The sequence below is a fragment of the Choloepus didactylus genome, chromosome X (assembly GCF_015220235.1).
Source record: "Choloepus didactylus isolate mChoDid1 chromosome X, mChoDid1.pri, whole genome shotgun sequence".
NCBI lineage: Eukaryota > Metazoa > Chordata > Mammalia > Pilosa > Megalonychidae > Choloepus > Choloepus didactylus.
Window position 1 is genome coordinate 47225478 of NC_051334.1, and position 25465 is coordinate 47250942.

Sequence of the window (25465 nt, forward strand, 5' to 3'; positions counted from 1 at the left end):
TGCGGAGGAGAGCCGGCGAGCGGGGGACTGGGCTGCTAAGACCTCCCGAAGGCAGCGATTTTATTATTAATATCACTATATTTTTGGAGGGAGAGGCACCTTTCTCATCCTCTCTTCCTCTCCGCCCACCCCTATTCCCTCCTCCTCATCTACCTGTCAAAGTCACTGATCTTTTGCATTTCGGAAGAGGACGTCAACGGGAAGGAATTCCCCCTCTCGGTGCAGGCTCCGAGAGGGGGCGACGCGCAGGAGGCTCCCCACCCGGGGCCGGAGGCTAAGGGTGTTGGTGCCAGAAGAAAAGAATGATTGATTGGAAACAGACACCGGGCTATAGACACCCATAGTTTTGCTTCAGATACTGATATCTCAGCGCATCTGGGCATCCCTTGTGAGCCGTGAACATCGAGGATCACTCAGGGTTATCGGATGTACAACGGAAGACTCATCACTCAGCTAAATTATTATCTGCTACATCTTTTACAAATACAAATCAGATCTGAGTCTAATAGATATGTGCTAGGACAAAGAAAAAGCTGCAAATTGTCGTTAACACCAATCACACAAGTATGTTAGGCTTCCAGCAAAGTTCTCAATATATCCGAACACGCACAATATCTTAACACTTCACATTTGGTGTTGGAATCTGCTTTGATATCTCATCCTCTTTTCTTTTTTTAATATACAGATCTACCTACATACAGACATATATGTGTATGTATATATAAAATAGACATAGGTCACAGATAAGCAAACTCGGCTTTAGTTACCACGAAGACTGCAAAGGATTCAGAGATGTATTTGTCAAGATTCTTATCAATCCATGCCCTTTGGGTTACAGTGTCCTCAGTGATGCAGCCTTACCCTTTGGTGTGGGGACATTATGATGTGTGTAAGACTCCGATTTACACAGAAGAAGGGAAAGTTTGGGATTACATGGCCTGTCAGCCAGAATCCATGGACATGACAAAATATCTGAAAGTGAAACTGGATCCTCCAGATATTACCTGTGGAGACCCTCCGGAGACATTCTGTGCAATGGGAAACCCCTACATGTGCAATAATGAGTGTGATGCAAGTACCCCTGAGCTGGCACATCCCCCTGAGCTGATGTTTGATTTTGAAGGAAGACACCCCTCCACATTTTGGCAGTCTGCTACGTGGAAGGAGTATCCCAAGCCTCTTCAGGTTAACATCACTCTGTCTTGGAGCAAAACCATTGAGCTTACAGACAACATAGTCATTACCTTTGAATCTGGGCGTCCCGACCAAATGATCCTGGAGAAATCTCTTGATTACGGACGAACGTGGCAGCCCTATCAATATTATGCCACAGACTGCCTAGATGCTTTCCACATGGATCCTAAATCCGTGAAGGATTTATCACAGCATACTGTCTTAGAAATCATTTGCACAGAAGAATACTCCACGGGGTATATGACAAATAGCAAAATAATCCACTTTGAAATCAAAGATAGGTTTGCGTTTTTTGCTGGGCCTCGGCTACGCAATATGGCTTCCCTCTACGGACAGCTGGATACCACCAAGAAACTCAGAGATTTCTTTACAATCACAGACCTGAGGATAAGGCTTTTGAGACCAGCCACCGGGGAAATATTTGTAGATGAACAACACTTGGCACGCTACTTTTATGCAATCTCAGATGTAAAGGTACATGGAAGGTAAGAGAACATCCTGTCTGACTTGAATGGGTATAGCTGTGTCCCAAGAAAATGTCAGTGTGTTTGTCCAACAGTTGTATAGTGACATTTGTCAATTTCTACTGAAACATTTTCTCAGAAACACCAGCCTAGAGGTAGGTTCTGAAGGCATTTGAGACCCTTCTTACTCAGCAATAATCTGTAACCGCAGACTTGCTGTCACTGAACCTGGCAGGATTCCTTAGAACTTAAACAAAAGAAAAAAGAAAAAAAAAAGCCTCTTATTCCAGAGAAAGGAACTCCCTAGGTCAGGAGATAGAAGGCATTTTAAGTTTTTAAGGCAGTGAAACCAGCAGGGAGCAGAGCCGGTTCCTCTATGAAAAACAAGAAATACATCTTCCTTTGTTTTTGAATGCAAGGGAAATTTAGAGACAGGTGATTTTCTTTGTTTCCTCAATCTCACTCACTAGCCTACTGTGGTCCCAAGTAAAGAAAGGATTTCAGCATGGTACAACTCTCTGCTTATGCTTTGTTATATTCCACAAAAAATTTCCAGAAATTAAAGTTTCATGTCTTTAAATGTATTGATTCAGAACCAAAAGCATCTGGGAAAGAGAATGCATTTGCCAAAAAAGGGGCAAGCTTGATTTTTCATGGTTTTTTTTTTTTTTAATGTTATTATCTTAACACTATATACTACCATTTAAAATATGGACTTTAGTTGGGTTCCCTTCATTTTGTAGGTGAATTGCAGATGGACCAGACACTAAAATTTAAACACATTAATGGACATACTCAGGGATATCTTTGGTTTTGACAATATCCCATTGGCACAATTGAAAAAGTTTCCAACAAATTTTAAAAAGTTTAAGTGGAAAACTTGAATAATGAGAACTGGGACCACCAAGCTAGGGATACATAAACACATTATTAATTATGGTATGCTATCAAAATAATCAACTGATAGGAGTTGAAGCTTGTGGAAATGGGTGGGAAGAGTTAAAACTCAGAATGGTAGACAGCAAAATGGAGAAGAAAAGGAGACTGCAAAGCAAAGCAATAATCATCTCAAAATGCCAAGATAGCTTTAAATAAGAATATATGAAGAAATGAGTATAAACAGTGCATAAGTCATATAGATTTAACCAAGTAATTATAAAACTTAGACGTTTAAGGCAGGATTTGTTCAATTTAGTGATACCCAGTATCCCTTAGGGCAGACCAGTCTTCAGAAACCAGAGAGGAGTCAAGAGTCCCAGCCTTTCAGAGTTGCCTTAGCCTTTTTTGAGGGTAGTGCTCTTGTACTTGTGTGCTTGGAGAAAGAAGAGGTCACTGCTGTTTAGATAATGGCCATGGTGGGCACGCAGAATGGGGTGGTGGCTCTGACCTCAGTATGCTGGCAAAGATTTCAGAATCTTAGCTTTGGAAAAGTGGCAGAAACGGGTAGCCATCTACTACTCTCAGCCTTATTCTAGGTCCTTGTTTCTTACGAAAAAGTCAGGAGTCTTTAGGTGTGGAGCCTTCTTAAAAAGTTTTCAACCAAGATCGTGGTGATGTGTCATGAAAATATCTTTAAAGCAAAATAATGTTTTGGGGAGAAATATGGACAAGTACAATATTGAGCTCATGGGTTCCAGGGTATAGCAGGGAACCAAGAGAAGGCAATATGGATCTGTTACCTTACACATGAATTTGCTATTTAGAATAAAATGCAGCCATTATAATTATGAACACTTCAGCAGAAGATTATCAGTTTCTAGTATCTCATTCTTGGGGACATATGACATAAGAAAATAATTAATATTGACATTAACAATAGTATACACAGTGAAGTAACAAATATTCAGTTCCTCTACTAGAATAAATGTCAGAATTAATAAGCTGAGATTTGAACTTGAAAAATAAAAAAAGAATTCATGCATGTTTTCTTCAATTCTTTGTATGATTTTTCCTTTTTGTTAAAATGTAGATCTCTGATCCATTTACTAATCTACCTTTTAATTTCTTGAACTGGTGTTGCATCACACAGCTATGTGACATCCATCCCCCTCTTCTAGCCAAACCTTTCTACATTCAGTCAAATTATTCTGGTCTTTCAGCTTCTCTTTTTCCAACTTTCCACCCTTTAACCACTCCTTAACCATGCCCAATGAAGACAATATACCTTTGAAGGAAAGACAGAAATTCTGACAGCCACAAATGAATGCATAACACTAATAAACATCAACAATAATAACAGGAATTGATTTATCGACTGCTAGGAGTTTTAGATAATTATATCATTTAATCTTTACATCAGCATTTCAGGAAAGTTAACAGATGAGGTAATTAAATCTTGGAGTGGTAATTAAATCTTAGTTATTTAGCTAAGCCAAAATCACACTTTTATTAAAATGATGTAGTAACCATAAGAATTCAGGTACATTTGGCACAAGAACGTATGTACTTTCCTCTGTGAGGAACTGAATACAACCCAAGAAATCTCACTTAGAAAGTGGCAGGACATTCAGTTGGCTCAGGTCTTTCTTGTCTGAGGTCCTAGATGTAGAATATCAGACTCTGGCCCTGAGACTGAAAAGAAATGAACATTTATAACCAAGATAAACATCTTTACGGAATCATACATAGCTCAAGTAGGTAAAATCCTTCTGTACATTTATGCATCATTTTGAGTCTAGTGTCTTTAAAACTTTTTTTTTTACTATATCCATGATAAAAAAATTTTTAATACTTTTTGCACTTCAGCTCAGTACATTCATATATTTATAAAACTGTACAAAAGTTTCACAAATTAAGTCTGATTACACTAGGGGCATTATATTCAGACACTTTCTATTCCATTCTATTCTGTTTTTTTTTTTAAATTAAGAGAGTGCTAGTTGCCCCTCACTGAATTGATTTTAAGAAATATTAAGTCCTGCTGTTTGAAAATCAATATTTTAATTTGTGCTAAGTCACCTGTGAGTGTCAAAAATTTATATACATTCTACTCCCAAAGCTCTGATTCCCACCACTCCACACATGTATTCAATCAGTTAGACTTTGTTTTTTGAAAATCCCTGATCCATTCTTCATTACTTTCAGTCCCTAATTCCTCCATTTCTGTCAACTGCCCTGTAAACTCTGGCACCATTTCCACTGTAACAAAAAGAAAATTGCCATCTCATGTTGGAAGGGAGACAAAGCAAGCCCACATTTAGTATCCTTCCTCACAATTCTTTCCTGCCACCGCCCCCCCCCCGCCCGATCCTCCTTTCTGATACCATTTTTCAGAAACATTTAGCCACATTTTAGCAGAGCCTCTCTTTCCTTTCATGGAATCTTTTTAAAAATCTTCCTGACATGGTATTGCATTCTGTAAGTTTGGCTACTCCTTTCATAGACATTTGAAGATTTGGGTGCTAGATTCAGCTCTAGGTCTTATACTGTGTAACCATGAACATGCCTCTTAACTCTCTGAGTCTTAGTTGTCTTAAACACAAAATGAACATGATAAAATGTTTCCTGACGACTTCACTGAGTTCTCCTGAGAGTCAATGAAGAAAATACAGCTGAAAAAAGGCTCCTTGCTTCTGGCTTTCTCCCCTTCTGCCTATTTTTAACTCACCAACCAAATCCTGTTTAAACTAAGTCAGGAGAGTTTCCAAGTAAGATAGCAGAGAGGGAGCTTCAACACTCAGTTTGTCCACCAGGGCAGCTAGTAAACAGCCAAAAACTGTCTGAAACAACTGTTCAGGGGCTCTGGAGACCTGAAGAATACTGTACCCCATCCAGAGAAGAGCAGAAGGAAGAGACTTTATTGATAAACTGCTGTGAAGAGCTGTAAGTAAAACTCTCCAAGCTGAGGAGGTTGGTGCCCATCCCACCCTCCTGCAGCAGCCCACCCTGGGATCCATTTCTAGACTGAAAACAAAAGTCCCCTTCCCCAAGAAAACCAGGGGGGCAGCTATGGCCAAACACCAGTCACAGCTCTTGATTAGTGAATTCCAAATGCTGGTTCCTGGCTCTGAGGACTCTGAGGACAGCTACAGTTTCAACCAGCCAGGACAAAAAGCAGCCAGCAGCTTCAATTTCAACCCTGTCCCCAACAGGAGTGAAAGCAGGTGTGATTTAGAAATGCAGTGCCTTCTTGTGGCTGCAGGAAACAGCTTGCTGAAGGATTGCTCTTCCCCAAGAACAGGGTGAAAGCATGGCCCAGCATAGTTTGTGGCTTTTGATTAGTGAATAGGATCCCTGGGTCCCAACTCTGAGCTATATGGTTTCAACCCACCCTAGTCAAAAGCAGCTGGCAGCCTCTGTGTCAACCCCACCCCCAACAGAGGCAGAGTCCATTGAGACTTAAAGGCACAGTACCACCTTAGGATTGGGAGAACAGTTGGCTGAAGAGTGTCATCTGCAGGGCAGGCAAGGATAGTACAGATTCAGGGAGCTGTCAAAGATAAGTTTACATCCTTCTGCGTCTCCTCCCCAGAGCACTTTGGAACCAATCTATGCACCCTTCGTGGGTCCCTGGCCCTGTTTTGACTGGGATAGACTGAATTAGAAAGTCCTTTCTGGGTTGTCCAGCCTACCAGAATTTGCCCTCCAGGCAAAAGCAGCTAGACACAATGAAAGGAGTGTTAAAAAACTACACAGGCAAATCAAAAGCAAATAAAACAGATCAACATTCCCAGGGAAGGAACAGGGGAAAGGAAGCTTTCACGTGGGGGTGAAATAATTGCACAAATAATGCAATCTTAAAAATTGTACCATATACCCAGGGCAAGATTCAGATGAATAAGAGCTGAAAAAATATAAGTTAAACTCACACTGTTCTAAAGGTCTAGAAAAGTTGAGGCAAGTGTCAAAGAAGTGCATTAGCACAAAGCCAACAAGAAAACTCTAGGCAAGAGAAAGAAACTGACCTCCAGAGTAAACTCATCAAGATAATCAGATGCCTAGACACCATCAAAATATTACAAGCCATATTAAGGAACAGGAAGATATGGTACAGTCAAAGGAACAAATTAAAACTTCAGAGGAGACACAGAATTTGAAACAAATAATCAAAGATGTTCAAACAAGTCTCCTAAATGAATTCAAGGTGATGAAGGAAAATATGGCTAAAGAGATAAAGGATATTAAGAAGAAACTGGGTGATCACAAAAAAGAATTTGAAAACATAAAAGATACATAACAGAAATGATGGTAATGAAAGACACAATAGAAGAGACTGAAAATACACTAGAGGCATACAACAGAAGATATGAACAGGCAGAAGAAAGAATCAGAGAGCTAGAAGACAGGACAGTTGAAATCTTACAGACAGAAGAAGAGATAGAGAAAAGAATAGAACAATTTAAGCAGGGTCTCAGGTATTTGAATGACAGCCCAAAGCATTCAAACATATGGATTATGGGTGTCCCAGAAGGAGAAGAGAAGGGAAAAGAGGCAAGCATATTTGAGGAAAAAAATGGCTGAAAATTTCCCAACTCTTATGGAGAACATAAATATACATGTTTGAAGGGGGCAGCCTACTCCAAACACAATAAATCCTAATAGACCTACTATGAGACACAACTAATCAAAATGTCAAATACCAAAGCTAAGGGAAAAATCCTGAAAGCAGCAAGAGAAAAACAATTCATCACATACAAGGCAGCCACAACAAGGCTCAGTTCCAATTTCTCTTCAGAAACCATGGAGACAAGAAGGCAATTGTATGATATATTTAAGGTACTGAAAGACAAAAACTGCCAACCAATAATTCTTTATCCAGTAAAAATGTCCTTCAGAAGTGAGGGAGAGTTTAAAATATTGACAGATAAACAGAAACTGAGAGAGTTCATAAAAAGAGATCTGCCCTACAAGAAATTCTGAAGGGAGTTATGCACACTGAAAGGAAAATACAGGAGAGAGAGGCTTGGAGGAGAGCGTAGAAATGAAGATTGTTAGTAAGGGTAATTTAAAGGGTAAAGAGAGAGACAAAAATAAGATATGATATATAAAAGTCCAAGGATAAAATGGTTGAAGTGAGTACCAATTTTACATTAATAACATTGAACATTAGTGGATTAAACTCCCCAATCAAAAGACACAGATTGGCAGAAAGGATTTAAAAAAAGGATGATCCAACTATATGCTATCTAAAAGTGACTCACCTCAGACCCAAAAACAAAAATAGATTGAAAGTGAAAGGTTGGAAAAAGATATTCCATGCAAACAGTAACCAAAAGAACTGGGGTAGCTATATTTAAGCACTAACCATGGTGCCCCAAAATACATGGGGGAAGCACAGGCAAAACTGAAGGGTGGAATAGATGTCTCTACAATAATAGTTGGAGATTCAATACACTACTGTCTTCAATAGATAGAACACCTAGATGGATGATCAATAAGAAAGCAGATAACTTGTATTATATGATAAATAAACCAGACCCAACAGACATATATAGAACATGCACCCCCAAACAGCAGGGTACACATTCTTCCCAAGTGCTCATGGATCATTTTCCAGGACAGAACACATGTCGGGTCACAAAACAAGCCTCAATAAATGTAAAAAGATTGAAATTAAACACAGCATATTCTCTGACAATAATGGAATGAAGCTGGAAATCAATAACAGACAGAGAACTGGAAAATTCACAAATATATGGAAGTTAAACAACACACTCTTAACTCAACCCAAAGAGTGGGTCAAAGGCAAAATTGCAAGAGAAATCAGTAAATATCTGGAGATGAATGAAAAAGAGAATACAACATATCAAAACTAATGGGATGCAGTGAAGGCAGTGCTTACAGAGAAATTTATATCACTAAATGCCTACATTAGAAAAGAAGAGAGGCTAAAATCAAATACCTAACTGCAGACCTGGAGGAACTAGAAAAAAGAACAGCAAACTACTCCCTAAGCAAGCATAAGGAAAGAAATAATAAAGATTAGAGAAGAAATAAATGAAGTTGAGAATAAAAAACTATACAGAGTATCAACAAACCCAAAGCTGGTTCTTTGAGAAGATCAATAAAATAGCTACACTGACAATGAAAAGAGAGAGAAGATGCAAATAAATAAAATCAGAAATGAGAGGGGGGACATTACTAACAACCCCACAGAAATAAAAATGATCATAAGAGGTTACTATGAACAACTGAATGCCAACAATTTAGACAAGCTAGATGAAATGGGTAAATTCCTAAAAACACAGGAACAACCTACACTGACTCTAGAAGAAATAGAAGACCTCAACAGACCAATTGCAAGTAAAGCGATTGAAGCAGTCAACAGAAACCTCCCAACAAAGAAAAGCCCAGGACCAGATGGCTTCACAGGTGAATTCTACTGATCATTCCAAGAATTAATACCAATGCTGCTCAAACTCTTCCAAAAACTGAAGAGGAAGGAGCACTACCCAACTCATTCTTTGAAGAAAACATCACCCTCATACCAAAACCAGATAGATACTACAAGAAAAGATAATTACACACCAATATCTCCAATGAATATAGATGCCAAAATCCTCAACAAAATACTTGCAAAGCACATCCAACAGCACATTAAAAGAATTACACACCATGAGCAAGTGGGTTTTATCCCAGGTATGCAAGGGTGATTCAACATAAGAAAATCAATTACTGCAATACATCATATTAACAAATTGAAAGGGGAAACCACATGATCATCAGGATGGACACAGAAAATGCAGTTGACAAAATCCAGCATCCTTTCTTGATAAAAACATTTGGAAAGGTAGGAATAGCAGGAAATTTCCTACATGATAAAGGGCATATATAAAAAACCCACCGCTAACAGCATTCTCAATGGTGAAAAACTGAAAGCTTTCCCTGTAAGATCTGGAACATGATAAAGATGCCCACTGTCACCACTGTGATCCAACATCATGCTAGCTAGAGCAGTTAGGCAGGAAAAAGAAATAAAAGGCATCCAAATTGGAAAGGAAGAAGTAAAACTTTCACTATTTGCAGAAGTCATGATCCTATATATAGAAAGTCCAAAAAAATCTACAACAAAGCTACTAGAGCTAATAAACAAATTCAGCAAAGTGGCAGGATACAAGATCAACATGCAAAAATCAGTAGTATTTCTGTACACTAGTAATAAGCAATATGAGCAGGAAACCAAGAAAAATATTCCATTTAAAATAGCAACTGAAAGAATTAAATAACAAGGAATAAACTTAACCAAGGATGTAAAGGTCCTATACACAGAAGACTACAAAAGATTACTAAAAGAAATCAAATAAGACCTAAATAAATTGAAGAATATTCCAAGTTCATGGATTGGAAGACTAAATATTGTTAAGGTGTTGATTCTACCAAATTGATTTACAGAGTCAACACAATCACAATCAAAATTCCAACAGCCTACTTTGCAGAACTGGAAAAGCCAATTATCAAATTTATTTGGAAGGGTAATGGAACCCAAATAGCCAAAACACCTTGAAAAAGAAGACCAAAGTTGGAGGACTCACACTTCCTGAATTTAAATCATATTAAAAAGCTACAGTGGTCAAAACAGCATGGTACTGGAATAAAGATATATCTAATGGGTTAAACAGTAAGCAGCAGCACAATTAGGAAATATCTTGAGGTGAATGAAAATGAAAGTATAACATACCAAATCTTATGGGATGCAGTGTAGACAGTGCAGAGAGGGAATTTCATAGCTCTGCATGCTACATTAGATATGAAGAATGACTTCAAATCAGAGACCTAACTTCAAAACTGGAAGAACCTGAAAAAGAAGAGCAAATTAAGTCCAAAGCAAGCAGAAGGAAGAAAATAACAAAGATTAGAGTGGTGATAAATGAAATAGAAACAAACAAACAAAAAAAGAGACAATCAACAAAACCAAAAGCTGGTTCTTTGAAAAGATCAACAAAATTAACAAACCTTTAGCTAGACTGACAAAGAAAAAACTAGAGAGGATACAAATCAAGAAAAACAGAAATGAAAAGAGGGACATTACTATGGACCACACTGAAATAAAAAGGACTATAAGTGGATGCTATGAACAACTGTATGCCAATAAATTCAATAACCTAGTTGAAATGGACAAATTCTCAGAAACACACAAACTACCTGAATTGACTCAAGAAGTAATAGAAGATCTCAACAAACCAAGTAGTAATAAAGGGATTGAATCAGTAATCAAAAACCTCCCCAAAGAAAAGCCCAGGATCATATGGCTTCACTGAGGAATTCTACCAAACATTCCAAGAAGAATTAACTCCAATTCTGCACAAACTCTTCCAAAAAATTGAAGAGAAGGGAACACTCCCTAAATCACTGTATGAGGCCAACATTACCTTCATACCAACACCAGATAACTAAATACAACGAGGAAAGAGAACAACAGACCAATATCTCTTATGAATATAGATGCAAAAATCCTCAACAAAATTCTAGCAAACCAAATCCAACAGCATATTAAAAGAATTATACAGCATGATCAAGTGGGATTTACCCCTGGTATGCAAGATTGGTTCAACATAAGAAAATCAATTAATGTAATACAACACATTAATAGAATGAAGGAAAAAACTACTTGACCATCTCAATCAATGCAGAAAAGGCATTTGACAAAATATAGCACCATTTCTTGATAAAAACACTTAGAAAAATAGCAACAGAAGGAAACCTCCTCAACATGATTAAAGGCATATATGTAAAGCCCACAGATAAAATCCTACTTAATGGCAAAAGACTGAAAGCTTTCCCTGTATGATCAGGAACAAGACAAGGATGTCCACTGTCACCACTGTTATTCAACATTGTACTAGAAGTTCTTGCCAGAGTAATTAGGCAAGAAAAAGAGATAAAAGGCATCCAAATTGAGAAGGAAGAAGTAATACTTTCCATATTTGCTGATATGATCCTATATAAACAAAATTCTGAAAAATCTACCACAAGGCTCTTAAGCTAATAAAATATCATTAGTGCTTCTGTACACAAGCAATGAACAATCAGAAAAGGAAATCCAGAAAACAATTCCATTCATAACAGGAACTAAAAGAATCAAATATTTAGGAATAAATCTAACCAAGGAAGAAAGGACTTGTACACAAAAAATGCAAAATATTGCTAAAAGAAATTAGAGAAGTCCTAAGTAAATGGAAGGATATTCCCTATTCATGAATTGGAAGAATAAATATCATTAAGATATCAATACTACCCAAAGAAATTTATAGATTCAATGTAATCCCAATCAAAATTCCAACAACCTTTACAGAAATGGAAAAGCCAACCATCAAATTTATATGGAAGGGTAAGGGGAACAGAATAGCTAAAGCCATCTTAATAAAGAAGAATGAAGTTGGAGGATTCACACATCCTGATCTTAAAACTTATTACAAAGCCTCAATAATCATAACAGCACGGTACTGGCACAAGGACAGATATATAGACCAATAGAAAACAATTGAGAGCTAAGAAATCCACCTTCACCTTTATGGCCAACTGTCTTTTGACAAGTTGGCAAAGACCACTCAATTTGGAAGGAAAGGTCTTTTCATCAAATGGTACTGGGAAAACTGGATCTCCATTTGCCAAAAAAAAAAAAAAAAAGACCATCTACCTCACACCATATACAAATACAAAAATCTACTCAAAAGACATAAATATAAGAGCTAGAACTATCAGACTCCTAGAAGAAAACCTAGGGAAGCATTCTCATTGTGTTAGGCAATGGTTTCTTAGACTTTACACCCAAAGCACAAGCAACAACAGAAAAAATAGATAAATGGGACCTCATCAAACTTAAGACCATTTGTTCCTCAAAGGACTTTATTATGAAAGTGAAAAAACAACCTATAATGATACTGTGTGATGATGTCATGACCCAGTGATTTTATGCTTTGGATGGTTTCTATCGTGTGTGAATATATCTCAATAAAATTGCTTTAAAAAAAAAGACAACCTACACAATGGGAGAAAATATTTGGAACCTACATATCCGAAAAAGGATTAATGTCCCGTATATATAAAGAAATGCTTCCACTTAACAACAAAAAGACAAAAAACCCAATTAAAAAACGGTTAAAAGACATGAACAGATGTCTTTCCAAAAAACATACAAAAATGACCAGAAAGCACATGAAAAGTTAAACAATATTAGCCATCAGGGAAATGCAAATCACAGCCACAATGCAATAACATTTCATACCCATTAGAATGGCTGCTATTAAAAAAATGAAAAATAGATATTGGAGAGAATGCAGAGAAACAGGAACACTCATTCATTGCTGGTGGGAATGTAAAATGGTGCAGCCACTGTGGAAGAGAGTTTGGAGGTTCCTCAGAAAGTTAAGTATAGAATTACCATATGACCCGACAATCCCACTGCTAGGTATATACCCAAAAGAACTGATAGCAGGGGCTTGAACAGATACTTGCACACTGATGTTCATAGCTACATTATTCACAATTGCCAAAAGATGGAGGCAACCTAAGTGTCCATCAACTGATGAATGGATAAACAAAATGTGGTATATACATACAATGGGATATTATTCAGCTATTAAAAGGAATGAAGTCCCGATACATGTGACAACATGGATGAACCTTGAAGACATCCTGTGGTGTGAAATAAGTCAGATGCAAAAGGACAAATATTGTATGATCTCACTGATTTGAAACAATTAGAATAAGCAAACTCATAGAGTCAGAATCTAGAATATAGGTTACCAGGGGATGGGGTGGGGAGCTAGGGAATGGGAAGTTAAGGCTTAAAATGTACATGGCTCCTATCTTGAATGATGGAAAAGTTTTGGTAATGGATGGTGGTGATGGTAGCACAACATTGTGAACTCAATTAACAGCACTGATATAAATATCTGTATATGATTAAAAGGGGAAATGTCATCTTGTATATATTATAACAGAATAAAGACCTACACAGAATAAAACCCACAACCTCTCTATAAAGAAAATAAATTTTTAAAAAGCCACAGAGACTCTCTCTAATCTAGAGAAAGTCAAAATATCAGTAGGGAAAATAAAATACACTGCCAATACATTAATTCACCATGTCTTAAGGATTATTATGTTTTTTAATTAGAGAAGTTGGGGGTTTACAGAAAAATCATGCATAAAATACAGGATTCTCACATACCACCCTATAGTAACACCTTGCATTGGTGTGGTACATTTGTTACAATTATTGAAAGCACATTTTAATAATTGTACTATTAACTATAGTTCATGGTTTAACTTAGTATTTACTGTTTGTGTAGTGCAGTTCCACAGATTATTTTATTTGCTAATTTATCCCACTCCTAAACATGTTGTAGACTGATATTTTATTTTAAATTAAAATGGAAAAAATTACAAGTTTTAAAATAGCTAAAGATAGCAAGAGAGTGTTGAAAAAAATTTTAGATGGGGAAAACTGGAGTTGGGAATAACTGGTTTTTGAATCACTTTTTAAAAATAACTAGTTTGACTTATCCAGATGAAGCTCACATCATGGCACTGTGAAGTTCTTGATTGTCCTTTGGCAAGGGAAAGCAGGGAGGATGGGATAATCTATTACTACCCATACCTCAACTTCCCTCTCTCATGTTTCTAGTCTCTTTAATAGCAATCACTACTATCTCTCAGGCGTAAAACCTCTGACACATCTCTATGCCCATCAAATGCTAATTACTGTAATTCTATTTCTTCATTTTTTTCTTCTCCCACCATTTCACTTGCAATTGTCAGTATCCTTGTTCAGATCCTTCTTAATTCTTCCCTGTACCCTGGCTTCCTTCCCTGTCCCAAGTTCTTCCTGTTCTATCTTATATTATGTCAGAGTTTATCTTCTAAAGCACATCAGTCTATTAACATAAAATCACACAGATCTCTTCAAAACCTCCAGTGGTTCCCTACTGCCATGCCAAAAACAAACAAAACAATGCAAAACAAGAAAGAAAGCAAAACACAGTTCTCAGTCTAGCACTGAAGTTCCTTCATGATCTGACCTCTGTTTACTTTTCATGACTGTTTCCCAATACGTCATCCCCCTGCATCCTACTGTGAGCCACAGAAGACAATGCAATACCTCCCTAAAATGCCTACCATTCTCCCCCTGCCCAGAGAATTTTTTGCTTCCAAACACTTATCACTATCTGACATGTAAATTCCATAAGGATGGAAGCTTTGGAGCACCAGAGTATCCTTGGCACCTATGCATGCCATAAATATTTGTTGCATAAATGATGTTCTCTCAGTATGGAAGGTCCTTTACTCCCATCCTTACCTGTCTGGGTACTATCATTTCCTTCCATGCATCATTCAAATCATTCCTCCTCTACAATGCCTTCCCTGCTGATCCCCATGGAATCAGTCCCTTGACTATGTCTGTGCAACCGTTCCCCTCTTCTATCACTTCCATTGGCTGCCTCAGGTTACAGGTACACTTGACCCTGGTCTCTTGACCGAGAAGCCCCTGGAGGGCAGAGGATGTGTTCCAAGCACAGGGCCTGGCACTTAGTAGGAGCACAAAAGAAAATCATGTATTAAACTGAAATTTATTTACAATAGCCAGGCCACCAATATATATGTGAGCTTTTTGTGTGTGCGTTTTTTACCTTCAGGGACAAAACATGGATATACACAAATACAGTTGTATTATATTGTCAGGGATCAGCAAACTTCTCTAAAGGGTCAGAAAGTAAATATTTTAGGCTTTGTGGGCCATAAGCTTTCTGTTGCAACTATGGTGAAAGCAGCCACGGACAATACATAAACAGAAGGGCATGACCATGTTCCAATAAAACTTTATTTGTGAAAGCAGGCAGTGGGCTGGATTTGGGTAATGGGCTGTAGTTTACTAACCCCTGCATTAAATCATAGCACCAAATTAGCAGAAACAATGTCTTCTTTGTTTTTCTAGCAATGCTGCTATGAATATTGGTGTACAACTATCTGTTCAAATTCCTGTTTTCAATTCTTTTGGGTCTAAACCTAGAAGTAGAATTGCTGGGTCATATGGTAATTCTATGTTTAGCTTAATGAGGAACTGCCAAACTGTTTTCCACAGTAGCTCAATTAGGATCAAAACATCTGTACTTCTGTACTTCAACAAAGGGCCTGTTGGTGCTGATGTCTATTTTCCTGCTGGAAGGATGCAAAAATAAATATTGGAAAAGTCACTTGTGAGAGTGCAGTATGTAAATATTTGGCAATTCACATTATCATTTCCTTCCTCTTTATTTCACAATTTATGTTCTGTTGACTTTTAAACTTCATTGCTAAACTGGCATAAAAAGACAGATTCTATTTTCTGAGTGATATACCATTTCACATATATGTATATTTCCCTTCTAAAAAATTCCTTTTTTATTGTGGTAACATATATATAACAAAAAATGTTCCCTTTTAACAATTTTTAATTGTACACTTCAGTGGTATTAATTACATCTACAATGTTGTACTATCATCACCACCATCTATTTCATTACCCTAAACAGAAAATCTGTACCTATTAAGTAATACATCCCCATTAACCCCACCACTCAGCCTCAAGTAACCTCTAATTATAAAAGTGGTATCATACAATGTTTATATTTTTGTATCTTTCTTATTTCACTCAGCATAATTATGTCAAGATTCTTTGATTTATAGCATCCATCAGAGCATCATTTGTCATTCCTTTTTTAATGTTTTATTTTGAAATACTGTCAAACTTACAAGGCAGTTATTAAAATAATACAAACCCCATACAAAGGAGTCCAACATCTCTCCACCCACTTCAATATCCAGATCCACAAATTTTAACATTTTGCCACATTTGCTGAATGATTCTATCAATCCATCTATCTATCCATCTATCTCTTTATAGATCTGCTATCTATCTATATGTTTCAGTAATCCAGTTTTTGAATAGTTGAATATAGGTTGTTTACATCATGCTACTTGAGCACATAATATACCATGCACGTTTCTTAAGAACAAGGCTATTCACTTATGTAACCAACTTAAGTGCAGTTATCCAGTTCAAGAAATTTAACATTGGTATAAAGCTTACAGGTTAGCATTTTTTTTTCATATGTCCCAATAATATCCTTTTTGAGCCTTTTCTCCTCCCTTGATAGATCCTGTCAGCAAAATATATTGCATTTAATTGTCATTGTCTCCTTAGTTACACTTTCTCTTTTTTTGATTGTGGGAATATATATACAACATAAACTTTCCCATCTCAACCACTCATGAGCATTACCATTCAGTGGGATTAATTGCATTCACAATGTTTCAGTACCCTCGCCACATACCATTACTAAAACTTTCCCATCTCCCAAAACAGAAACCCTACACCCATTATGCTTTAACTTTCCATCCCCACTGATCCCTGCCCCTGGAAACCTGTACTCTAATTTCTGTCTCTATGAGCATGCATACTCTCCAATATTTTCTTTGAAGTTACCATGGGGCTTACATTTAATATCTTAAAGCTGCAGCAATCTAGCAATGTAGTTTGCTTTGCTACCAACTTAATTTCTATAGCATACACAAACTCTGCTCCTATACCACTCTGTCCCCTGAACTTTATGTAGTTCTTGTCATCAATGACATGTCTATACATTATGAGTCCAACACCCAAAATTTACCATTACATTTTATACATTTGCCTTTCAGATCCTGTAGGAAGTAAAAAGTGAAGTTACAAACCAAAAATACAATAGTACTAAGATCTATATTTACCAATGTCATTACCAACAATTAAGAGAAATAACACATCTCAAATGGTGAACACTCTCAACCATGACCCAGCTCTACAAATGGCCAACTAACCTCCAGAAAATACTTGCAGAGTCAACAATGTGCCCCATTATGTGTCTGCTTTCACTCATTAATGTAGTGTATTACAATGATTGATTTTCCTATGTTGAACCCCACCTCCTGCATTCCTTGGATATATCCCACTTGGTCATGGTAGATAAACATTTTAATATATTATTGGATTCAAATTGCTAGTATTTTATTTAGGAATTTTGCATCTATATACATAAGGGAAATTGGTCTTGAATTTCCTTTCTTGTGATGTCTTTATCTGGCTTTGGTATCAGGGTAAAGTTGGCCTCATAGAATGAGTTAGGAAGCATTCCCTCCTTTCCAATTTTTTGGAAGAGTTTGACAAAAATTGGTGTTAATTTTTCTTTGCTCATTTTCTAGAATTCACCAGTGAAGCCATCTGGTCCTCAACTTGTCTTTTTTGGGAGGTTTTTGATTAGTGATTTAATCTCTTTATTTGTTATAGGTCTGTTAATTTTTCTATATCTTGTTGAGTCAGTTTAGGTAACTTCTGTGTGCCTAGGAATGTGTCCATTTCCTTTAGATTTTCTAATTTTGGGGCATACAATTGTTCATACTATTTTATAATCCTTTTTTATTCTGTAAATCAGAAATTTTAATTCACCATCATAATAATGCCCCTAGTTTCATTTCGGATATTAGTTATTTGCGTCTTCTCTCTTTTTCTTTCAGCACTTTAAAGATATCATCCCACTGCATTCTGGCCTCCATGGTTTCTAATGAGAAATCAGCACATAATCTTATTCAGGATCATATAAATTAATGAGCAGCTTCTCTCATGCTGCTTTTAGGATTCTGTCTTTGTCTTTGTTCTTTGATAGTTTGATTATAATATATCTTGGCTTGGGTGTCTTTGAGTTTCTCCTATTTAGAGTTTGCTGAGCTTCTTGGATGTGTATTTTCATGCCTTTCAATAAATTTGGGAAGTTTTGGCCATTACTTCTTCAAATAGCCTTTCTTCTCTTTTCTCTTTCCTTTCTCCTTCTGGGACTCCCATAATTCATATGTTGTTATGCTTCATGGTGTCCCACAGGACCTTTTGGCCCTAATCACTTTTTTCCCATCTTTATTTCTTTCTGCTCTTCAGATTGAATAATTTCAATTGTCCTATCTTCAATTTTACTGATTCTCTCTCCTTCCTTTTCAAATCTGCTGTTGAACCCCTCTAGTGAATTTTTAATTTCAGTTGTTTTAATTTTCAGCACCATAATTTGTTTGGTTCCCTTCTTAAATTTCTGTCTCTTTACTGAATTCCTCCGTTTGCTCATGTATCATTTTCCTGACTTCCTTTAGTCCTTTGTCCATGTTTTCCTTTAGTTCATTGAACTTATTTAGGAGAACTGACCTAACATCTTTGATTAGTAATTCCAATTTCTGGACTTCCTCATGGATAGTTTATGTCACTTTATTCTGTTCCTTTGAATGGGCCATCTCTTCCTGTTTCTTTATATCCCTTGGGGTTTTTTTTTTTTTTTTGAGGTCTGGACATTTGAATATTTTGATGTGTTAACTCTGGAAATCAGATTTGCTCCATTCCCCGGGGTTTTCTGTGGGATTTTGTTTGTTTTCTGGCTCTGTGTTACAGAGGCTCCCCTTCAATGCTTTTCCCAGTTTATATTGATCCTATAGATCAGCCCAAGGTGAGCCAGGGAATAGGGTGGGGCCAGAGCAAGTAGAATCCCCACACAGCTTTTCTACCATTCTTAGGTTGCCTATTTCTTGATTCAGCATTTGCTCTGGGAAAGTTGGTTCTGAGAGCTTCTGCTTATTTATTGATGCTTCTATAAGTGGGGAAGGGTGTGCATTTGGGCATTCTTACTCTGCCATTTGCTGATGCCACTCACTAAAGAATTCCTTTTTAATTAAGCAAAAACACATAAAAATGAATCAGAATAGGAAACTGAATATTTACTATAGTCTCGATTATATAACAAATGTTCACAGAATTGATAAGTGATACAGTGATACTTTTCAATATTGTAGAGAGACATTTTGTATTTCAATGGAAAATTCTGCATCATCTATAGAACATCCTTTCCAGTTACCAGATTCTGGTTCTGTTCATTGTCTTTGAGCTATTTTGCACCTCTATGTAAATTGTGATTACTGATGGATATGCAAACTCTGTGTTGTCTGGTGGAGATTTAATTGACTTCTTCCCCTTCTGTAAAATCCAGTTTGGTACTAACCTGCAAATTGGTCTGGATCTTGAAACCCTTAACCAATTCTTACTAGATTTTCAAATTTTTTTTTAGTTTCCTTCAATATCTGACTAAAACGCTCCAAACTAATGTTTCCAATTCCTCTCTCCTGACTTGGCATCACTGAAAATTAAAATCTGATTGCTCAGATCCTTATTGGGACTCTAAACTACCTTGCAGCTGGTCTATTCCCTGATGATCTGAAGAAACCCTGCAAGCTGAAGCCCAACAACTTGATATAAACCTCTAAGGACTCACTGTTGCAGCAGAACATGCATGGGCTGGAATTCTTCCTTGACAGGCCATATAGTCTGGGCCACTAAGGAAGGCCAGAAAGATGCTTGGGTTATGCATGCCAATATAAAAGAGGTAATCAAGACTGTGGACAACATCACCAAGAGCATAAACATCTGAACTTTATTGCTAAAAGTCAACAAACAGTGCTGAATAATGACTGGTGCTTGACATGATTCTGGCCTCTGGAGGGGTGGGGTATGTGCATAGTAGTTAGAAGCAATTGCTGTACATTTGTTCCCCAAAGCTCCTCTGAAATCTTTATGGTCAACAATCACGTTCAAGATGCCAAAAAAGAAATATGATAAATATCTACAATTCTCCTGACTCTTCCAGCTAAAGATTTTCCTCCACTGACCTCTTAGAATTCACTGAACTGGTTACCCTCAGGTTTCAATTCCTGGTTCTTTACTTTAAAACAACTTTTCATATTAATGCTTCTCTTTTTCATTTTAGGCATCCATCTTTTGAGATGCTTGATTTCCAAGACCGTAAAACAACTGACCTTTGCCACCACCTCTACAGATGGTTCACTGACTTTACAGGAACAATGCCAACAAGTGTTCTTGAGAGATTATTTCATAGACTTTGCTTCACCCACTCAAGTTTATGATCACTTCTGAGTTGTTAAGCAACAAATGATATTTGTCTTGAAAAAAAGAGGCAACTGACCACCTTGACCTTTATCTAGTCTCTGTGCTCCTGGAGAATAGCAATGGTTAGGAAATTCCCCATACTTCTATATTCCAGGAAAGGACTAACCACAAAGGACCACGCTGATCTCTCATTTTCAGAGATAAGACCATCCTCCATTCTTCCTTATGACTCCTCATGACCCTTCCTCAAGATTCCCTTGTTTACTTGTCTCTATAAAAATTCAGGTTTTCTCCTTCTTCTTTGAAATTTCCTAATTAAGGAACATTCTCCCTATGGCAATAGCCTGAATAAAACCATATCCATAACAGTCCAGTCTTTAAGAGTAGTTAAAAGTTTCATTAAGTCATTCTCGGAATGCCCAGGAATGACTATGCTTTGTTAATTTCTGATGGATATGGTAGGAACAAGTTCAAAGAAATGTTGCTATATTAGTTTATTTTCTTGGGGTAGAGTAGGAACATGTTGGAAGTAAAGTACTTATCTTAGGTTAGTTGTCTTTTTCTTACTCCCTTGTTATGGTTTGTTTGAAATGTTTTTTTTTATTGTATGTTTTTTTTTAATTTTATTTTTATATAGTTGATTTAAAAAAAAAGAGTTAATAAAAAAAAAAAACAATGAAAAATATGCAGAGCCCCCTTGAGGAGCTGGTGGAGAATGCAGGGGTATTGGGCTTGCCCACCTCGATGTTTGCTGATGTGCTCACAGACATAGAGTACTGGTGGTTTGATGGGCTGAGCCCTCTACCACAGGACTTGCCCTTGGCAAGACTGTTGTTGCAAAGGAGAGGCTAGGCCTGCCTATAATTGTGTCTAAGAGCTTCCTCCTTAACGCCTCTTTGTTGCTCAGATTAGTTTTAATTTTTTATTCTGTTACCATATACACAACCTAACATTTCCCCTTTTAGCCACATTCATATATATATATATTTTAGTGCTATTAATTAAATTCACAATGTTGTGCTACCATCACCACCATCCATTTCCAAAACCTTTCCATCATTCCAAATAGGAACCCCGTACATTTTAAGCCTTAACTTCCCATTCCCCACCTATCCCCAACCTGTCCCCTTGTAATCTTTATTCTAGATTCTGACTCTAAGTGTTTGTTTATTCTAATAGTTTCAAATCAGCGAGATCATGCAATGTTTGTCCTTTTGTGTCTGGTTTATTTCACACCACATGATGTTTTCAAGGTTCATCCATGTTGTCACATGTATCAGGACTTCATTCCTTTTTTTTAAATGATAGTGTGGAATTGTTTATTGACATATAAAGTTACCTATAATATAATGCTAAATTTAAAAATTCAAATTCTAAAAGAGTAGATATACTATGATCCCATTTTTGTAGAAAGCATAGCTTATGTATACACAGATACATGGATCAACATGTTAATAGTGGTGAGATTATAGAAGAAATTTTATTTTCTTTATAATTCTGTATTATTTGATTTTTTTAAAAAATCATAGCATTTATTTGATTTATTATTTTCTCATTTAAAATTTATTTCCATTTTGAAATAAATCAAGTAGACATTAAAACTACCTTTTTCTGTCACAAAACTTCACTTGAATAACTAAATTTGGCATACAATATTCAAGTGGACAAGTATTAGAAAGAACTTGGATTTCTAAATGCAACTCAAAGTGTTGGATAATCATTTTGATTCTGTTTCTGATTAAAGTGAGCCTCTAATAAAATGATCATTGTTATACCTTCATTTCTGTATCACATTTATTATTTTATTTTTCTGCCCATAAATAACCATTAAACTCTTCTCCCTTTTCTTACTCATTTTCCTACTCAGGATATGAAGAATGGAATAGACTTCAATTTCTTGTCCCATCCTGTTTTTTAACTGAAGGCTAAGAAATTTAAAAGGTACTGCACTTCTGGATGTAAGAAAATGTCAGAGGCTGCTACATTTAATATTTCTTTACATAAAGCAAATTTGTGAACATGAAGTTTCTTCCCAAGAAAACACCAAAATATTACCAAAATTCCAAAAGTTTAACCATTTTAAACAAACACCTTTAATGGTCTTACTGGTTATAAAACTATACAGGGGCATTTTTAAGATCATGTTATACTTTTCCCTATTAAAAGATGTCAATTTGTATAAATAAGACATTTACAGATGATAATCTCTACAGAACAATAATACACTTCTGGATATCTTAAAAGTACAATTGCACATATTTTATACAACAATTTGCATTATTGTGGGGAATAGAAAATATTTTTGTATATAAATTCATTTTCCCAACTAAGAGTACTTAAAAGTTTCATTAAGAGTCAGTTAAAACAAAAGAAAAGAAACAGGGCAAATACTGTATATGGCTACCTGTCTTTCTGTAACATTAACTATGCTGTTTTTGCCAGTTTCAATCCATTGACTCAGAGACCTCAGCACCATATTAAAAAGTCACACTATGACCTATAAAATGTAACATCCCAAGGAAACTATTACATCATTACTCATTTTCAGGAAAAAGTCTAACAGAATAGTGATAAGTATTTGCCTTAAACCTTAATCAGACAATAAAGATCATTTATAATATGAATTGCAATGAAGAACACAGACCGGCACAGATAGGCTTTACATATAATTTGGAAGCCCAGAAAGTTCAAGGATGTCTTATCAATCTTCATTTCAGATCTAGTAGCATAAAAGCTGGGTTTTCTATGTAGGATTTCCATAAATTAGAGAAGTGTGACATTGTAGCACCATCAATAATTCTGTGATCAGCTGACCAGCTCACATTCATTACCTGTGCTTTATATACTTCTCCCTTCTGGTTAAATCAGGGAAGGTCCTTAACTGAGCCAAAAGCCCCAGTTGCTACTTCAGGTGGTAATATCACCGGTTTGGCATAGGGACCAACAATTGATCCAACGTTGGAAAGAGGAAATATTCCTTCTGTAAGATCAGTGGTTCCGATCTGAACTGCAGAGCCCAATTTCTGGAGACGGTTCAATTCACTAGCAATCTCAAATAGAGCAGATCTGAACATTTTTTACATTAGGAACAATCAACCCTTGCTCAGTATCCATCACTACCCCAATATTATGAGACGCTTTATATGTTATGTTCTGGCAGTTTTCATCCACAAAAGCATTAAGAATGGGGAACTGTAATAATCCCAAGGAAGCAGCCTTTAAGAAGAAGGGCATAAAGGAGAGTTTGATTCCATGAGAAAAAAGCAATGGGCTTTAATTCTTCTCGTAGCTTAACCAGTTCAGTAAGGTCAACCTCATCACAATACCCAAAGGGAGGAATATTCAGGGACGCAGTCATCATCTTGACCATTTCTTTGTGAAAGCCTTTAATGGGTTCTGTTCTGTCTTTCCCTGTGAATACCGGAGGTATTCATATTGGTATAGGAAGAGTCCTGTCTTTTGGTGTTGCTGGAGGTGGCATAACTTTGGCTTTTGGTGAAGGGGGTAATATAGCTCCTGTTTGCTTTGTCAAATAGTTGAGAATATCTTCCTTACATAGTCTGCCATCTTGTCCTGAGCCAACAGTCTCACTCAGCTCATTATTGTTTTCCATTGCAAGGCAGTGAACTGCAGGAGTTGCCAGTGTGTTTTGGGCCTCTATCTCTTGGTGTGTATGTTCATCATGGGACACAGCAGGTGCTTCAACAACGTCTTCCTCTGAATCTTTTAAAGCTTCCATTTCTATGTCTACTGACAGCTTCCACATAGGCAATCTCATCTAGATTATAATGAGGTTTTTTAATGACTCCATCGTATGACATTTATCACTTTGAACTTCACAGATGCTATCAAATTGAGACACTGTATCTCCTTCTTTTACATACCATTCTTAGACAGTTATTTCTCTAACCCCTTCTCCAATGTCTGAGAGTTTGAATTGAACAATCTGTCCATGTAGAGCAGCAGTTGTTTACAGGAATTCATGTGGATGACTATACTTGAAGGATAACCAGAAAAACACACAAATTTTGGCTTCAAAACATGAACATCACAACATGTTTGAAAATAACGAACACAAATCTCCTTACCAGCTGCCAAGCATTCCGGCTCCAGGTCCTCAGCACTCACGCTACCGCCATCTTACTCCAGAAATGATAACTGCTCCCCCAGGACTTTATTCCTTTTAACGGCCGAATAATATTCCATTGTATGTAATACCACATTTTGTTTATCCATTCATTGGTTGATGGACACTTGGGTTGTCTCTATCTTTTGACAATTGTGAATAATGCCACTAAGAACATCAATGCACAAGTATCTGTTTGAGTCCCTGTTTTCAATTCTTTTGGGTATATATACCTAGCAGTGGGGTTGTTGGGTCATATGGTAATTCTATACTTACTTTTCTGAGGAACCTCCAAACTCTCTTCCACAGCAGCTGCACCATTTTACATTCCTACCAGCAATGAGTGAGTATTCCTATTTCTCTACATCCTCTCCAACACTTGTAATTTTCCATTTTTAAAATAGTAGCCATTCTAATGGGTATGGGGAAGAAGTACATAAGTTCTTTTCTTCTTTTCTTGTGTTCCCTTTGAAAAGTGTTTTTGATTTTATGTGATCAACTAATGATTTTTCAGTGGAGGGAAAAGGACAAATGAATTTTGAACTTTGTATCCGTTACTTTGATACATATTTGTGTGGTGCCTTTAGTTGTGGATACTCTGTTTTACTGATGGAGACACAGGCTAAGGGATGTAATGCTTTGCTGTGCTTGACATAGGCTGTGCTGCCACTCAGCATTCTTTACACCTCCTTATATACACCTCTCCTGTTTTTCAGGGTCTTGAACACTTGGAACCACATTTCCCAAACTCCCTTGCCAGCAGGATTCTGGATTCGTTTTTGGTTCTGCCAATGA

At 36.8% G+C, this 25465-nt stretch overlaps 1 protein-coding gene and 1 pseudogene across 1 annotated transcript; one reads left to right on the forward strand and one right to left on the reverse strand.

Moving 5' to 3' along the window:
* Positions 1 to 25465, forward strand: LOC119522109 (netrin-G1-like). The gene is made up of 2 exons (XM_037820790.1): positions 1 to 1679; positions 25387 to 25465. The coding sequence occupies exons 1-2, from the start codon at positions 793 to 795 to the stop codon at positions 25463 to 25465; spliced, it is 966 nt and encodes a 321-aa protein (XP_037676718.1). The 5' UTR covers positions 1 to 792.
* LOC119523004 lies at positions 23253 to 24683 on the reverse strand (annotated as a pseudogene).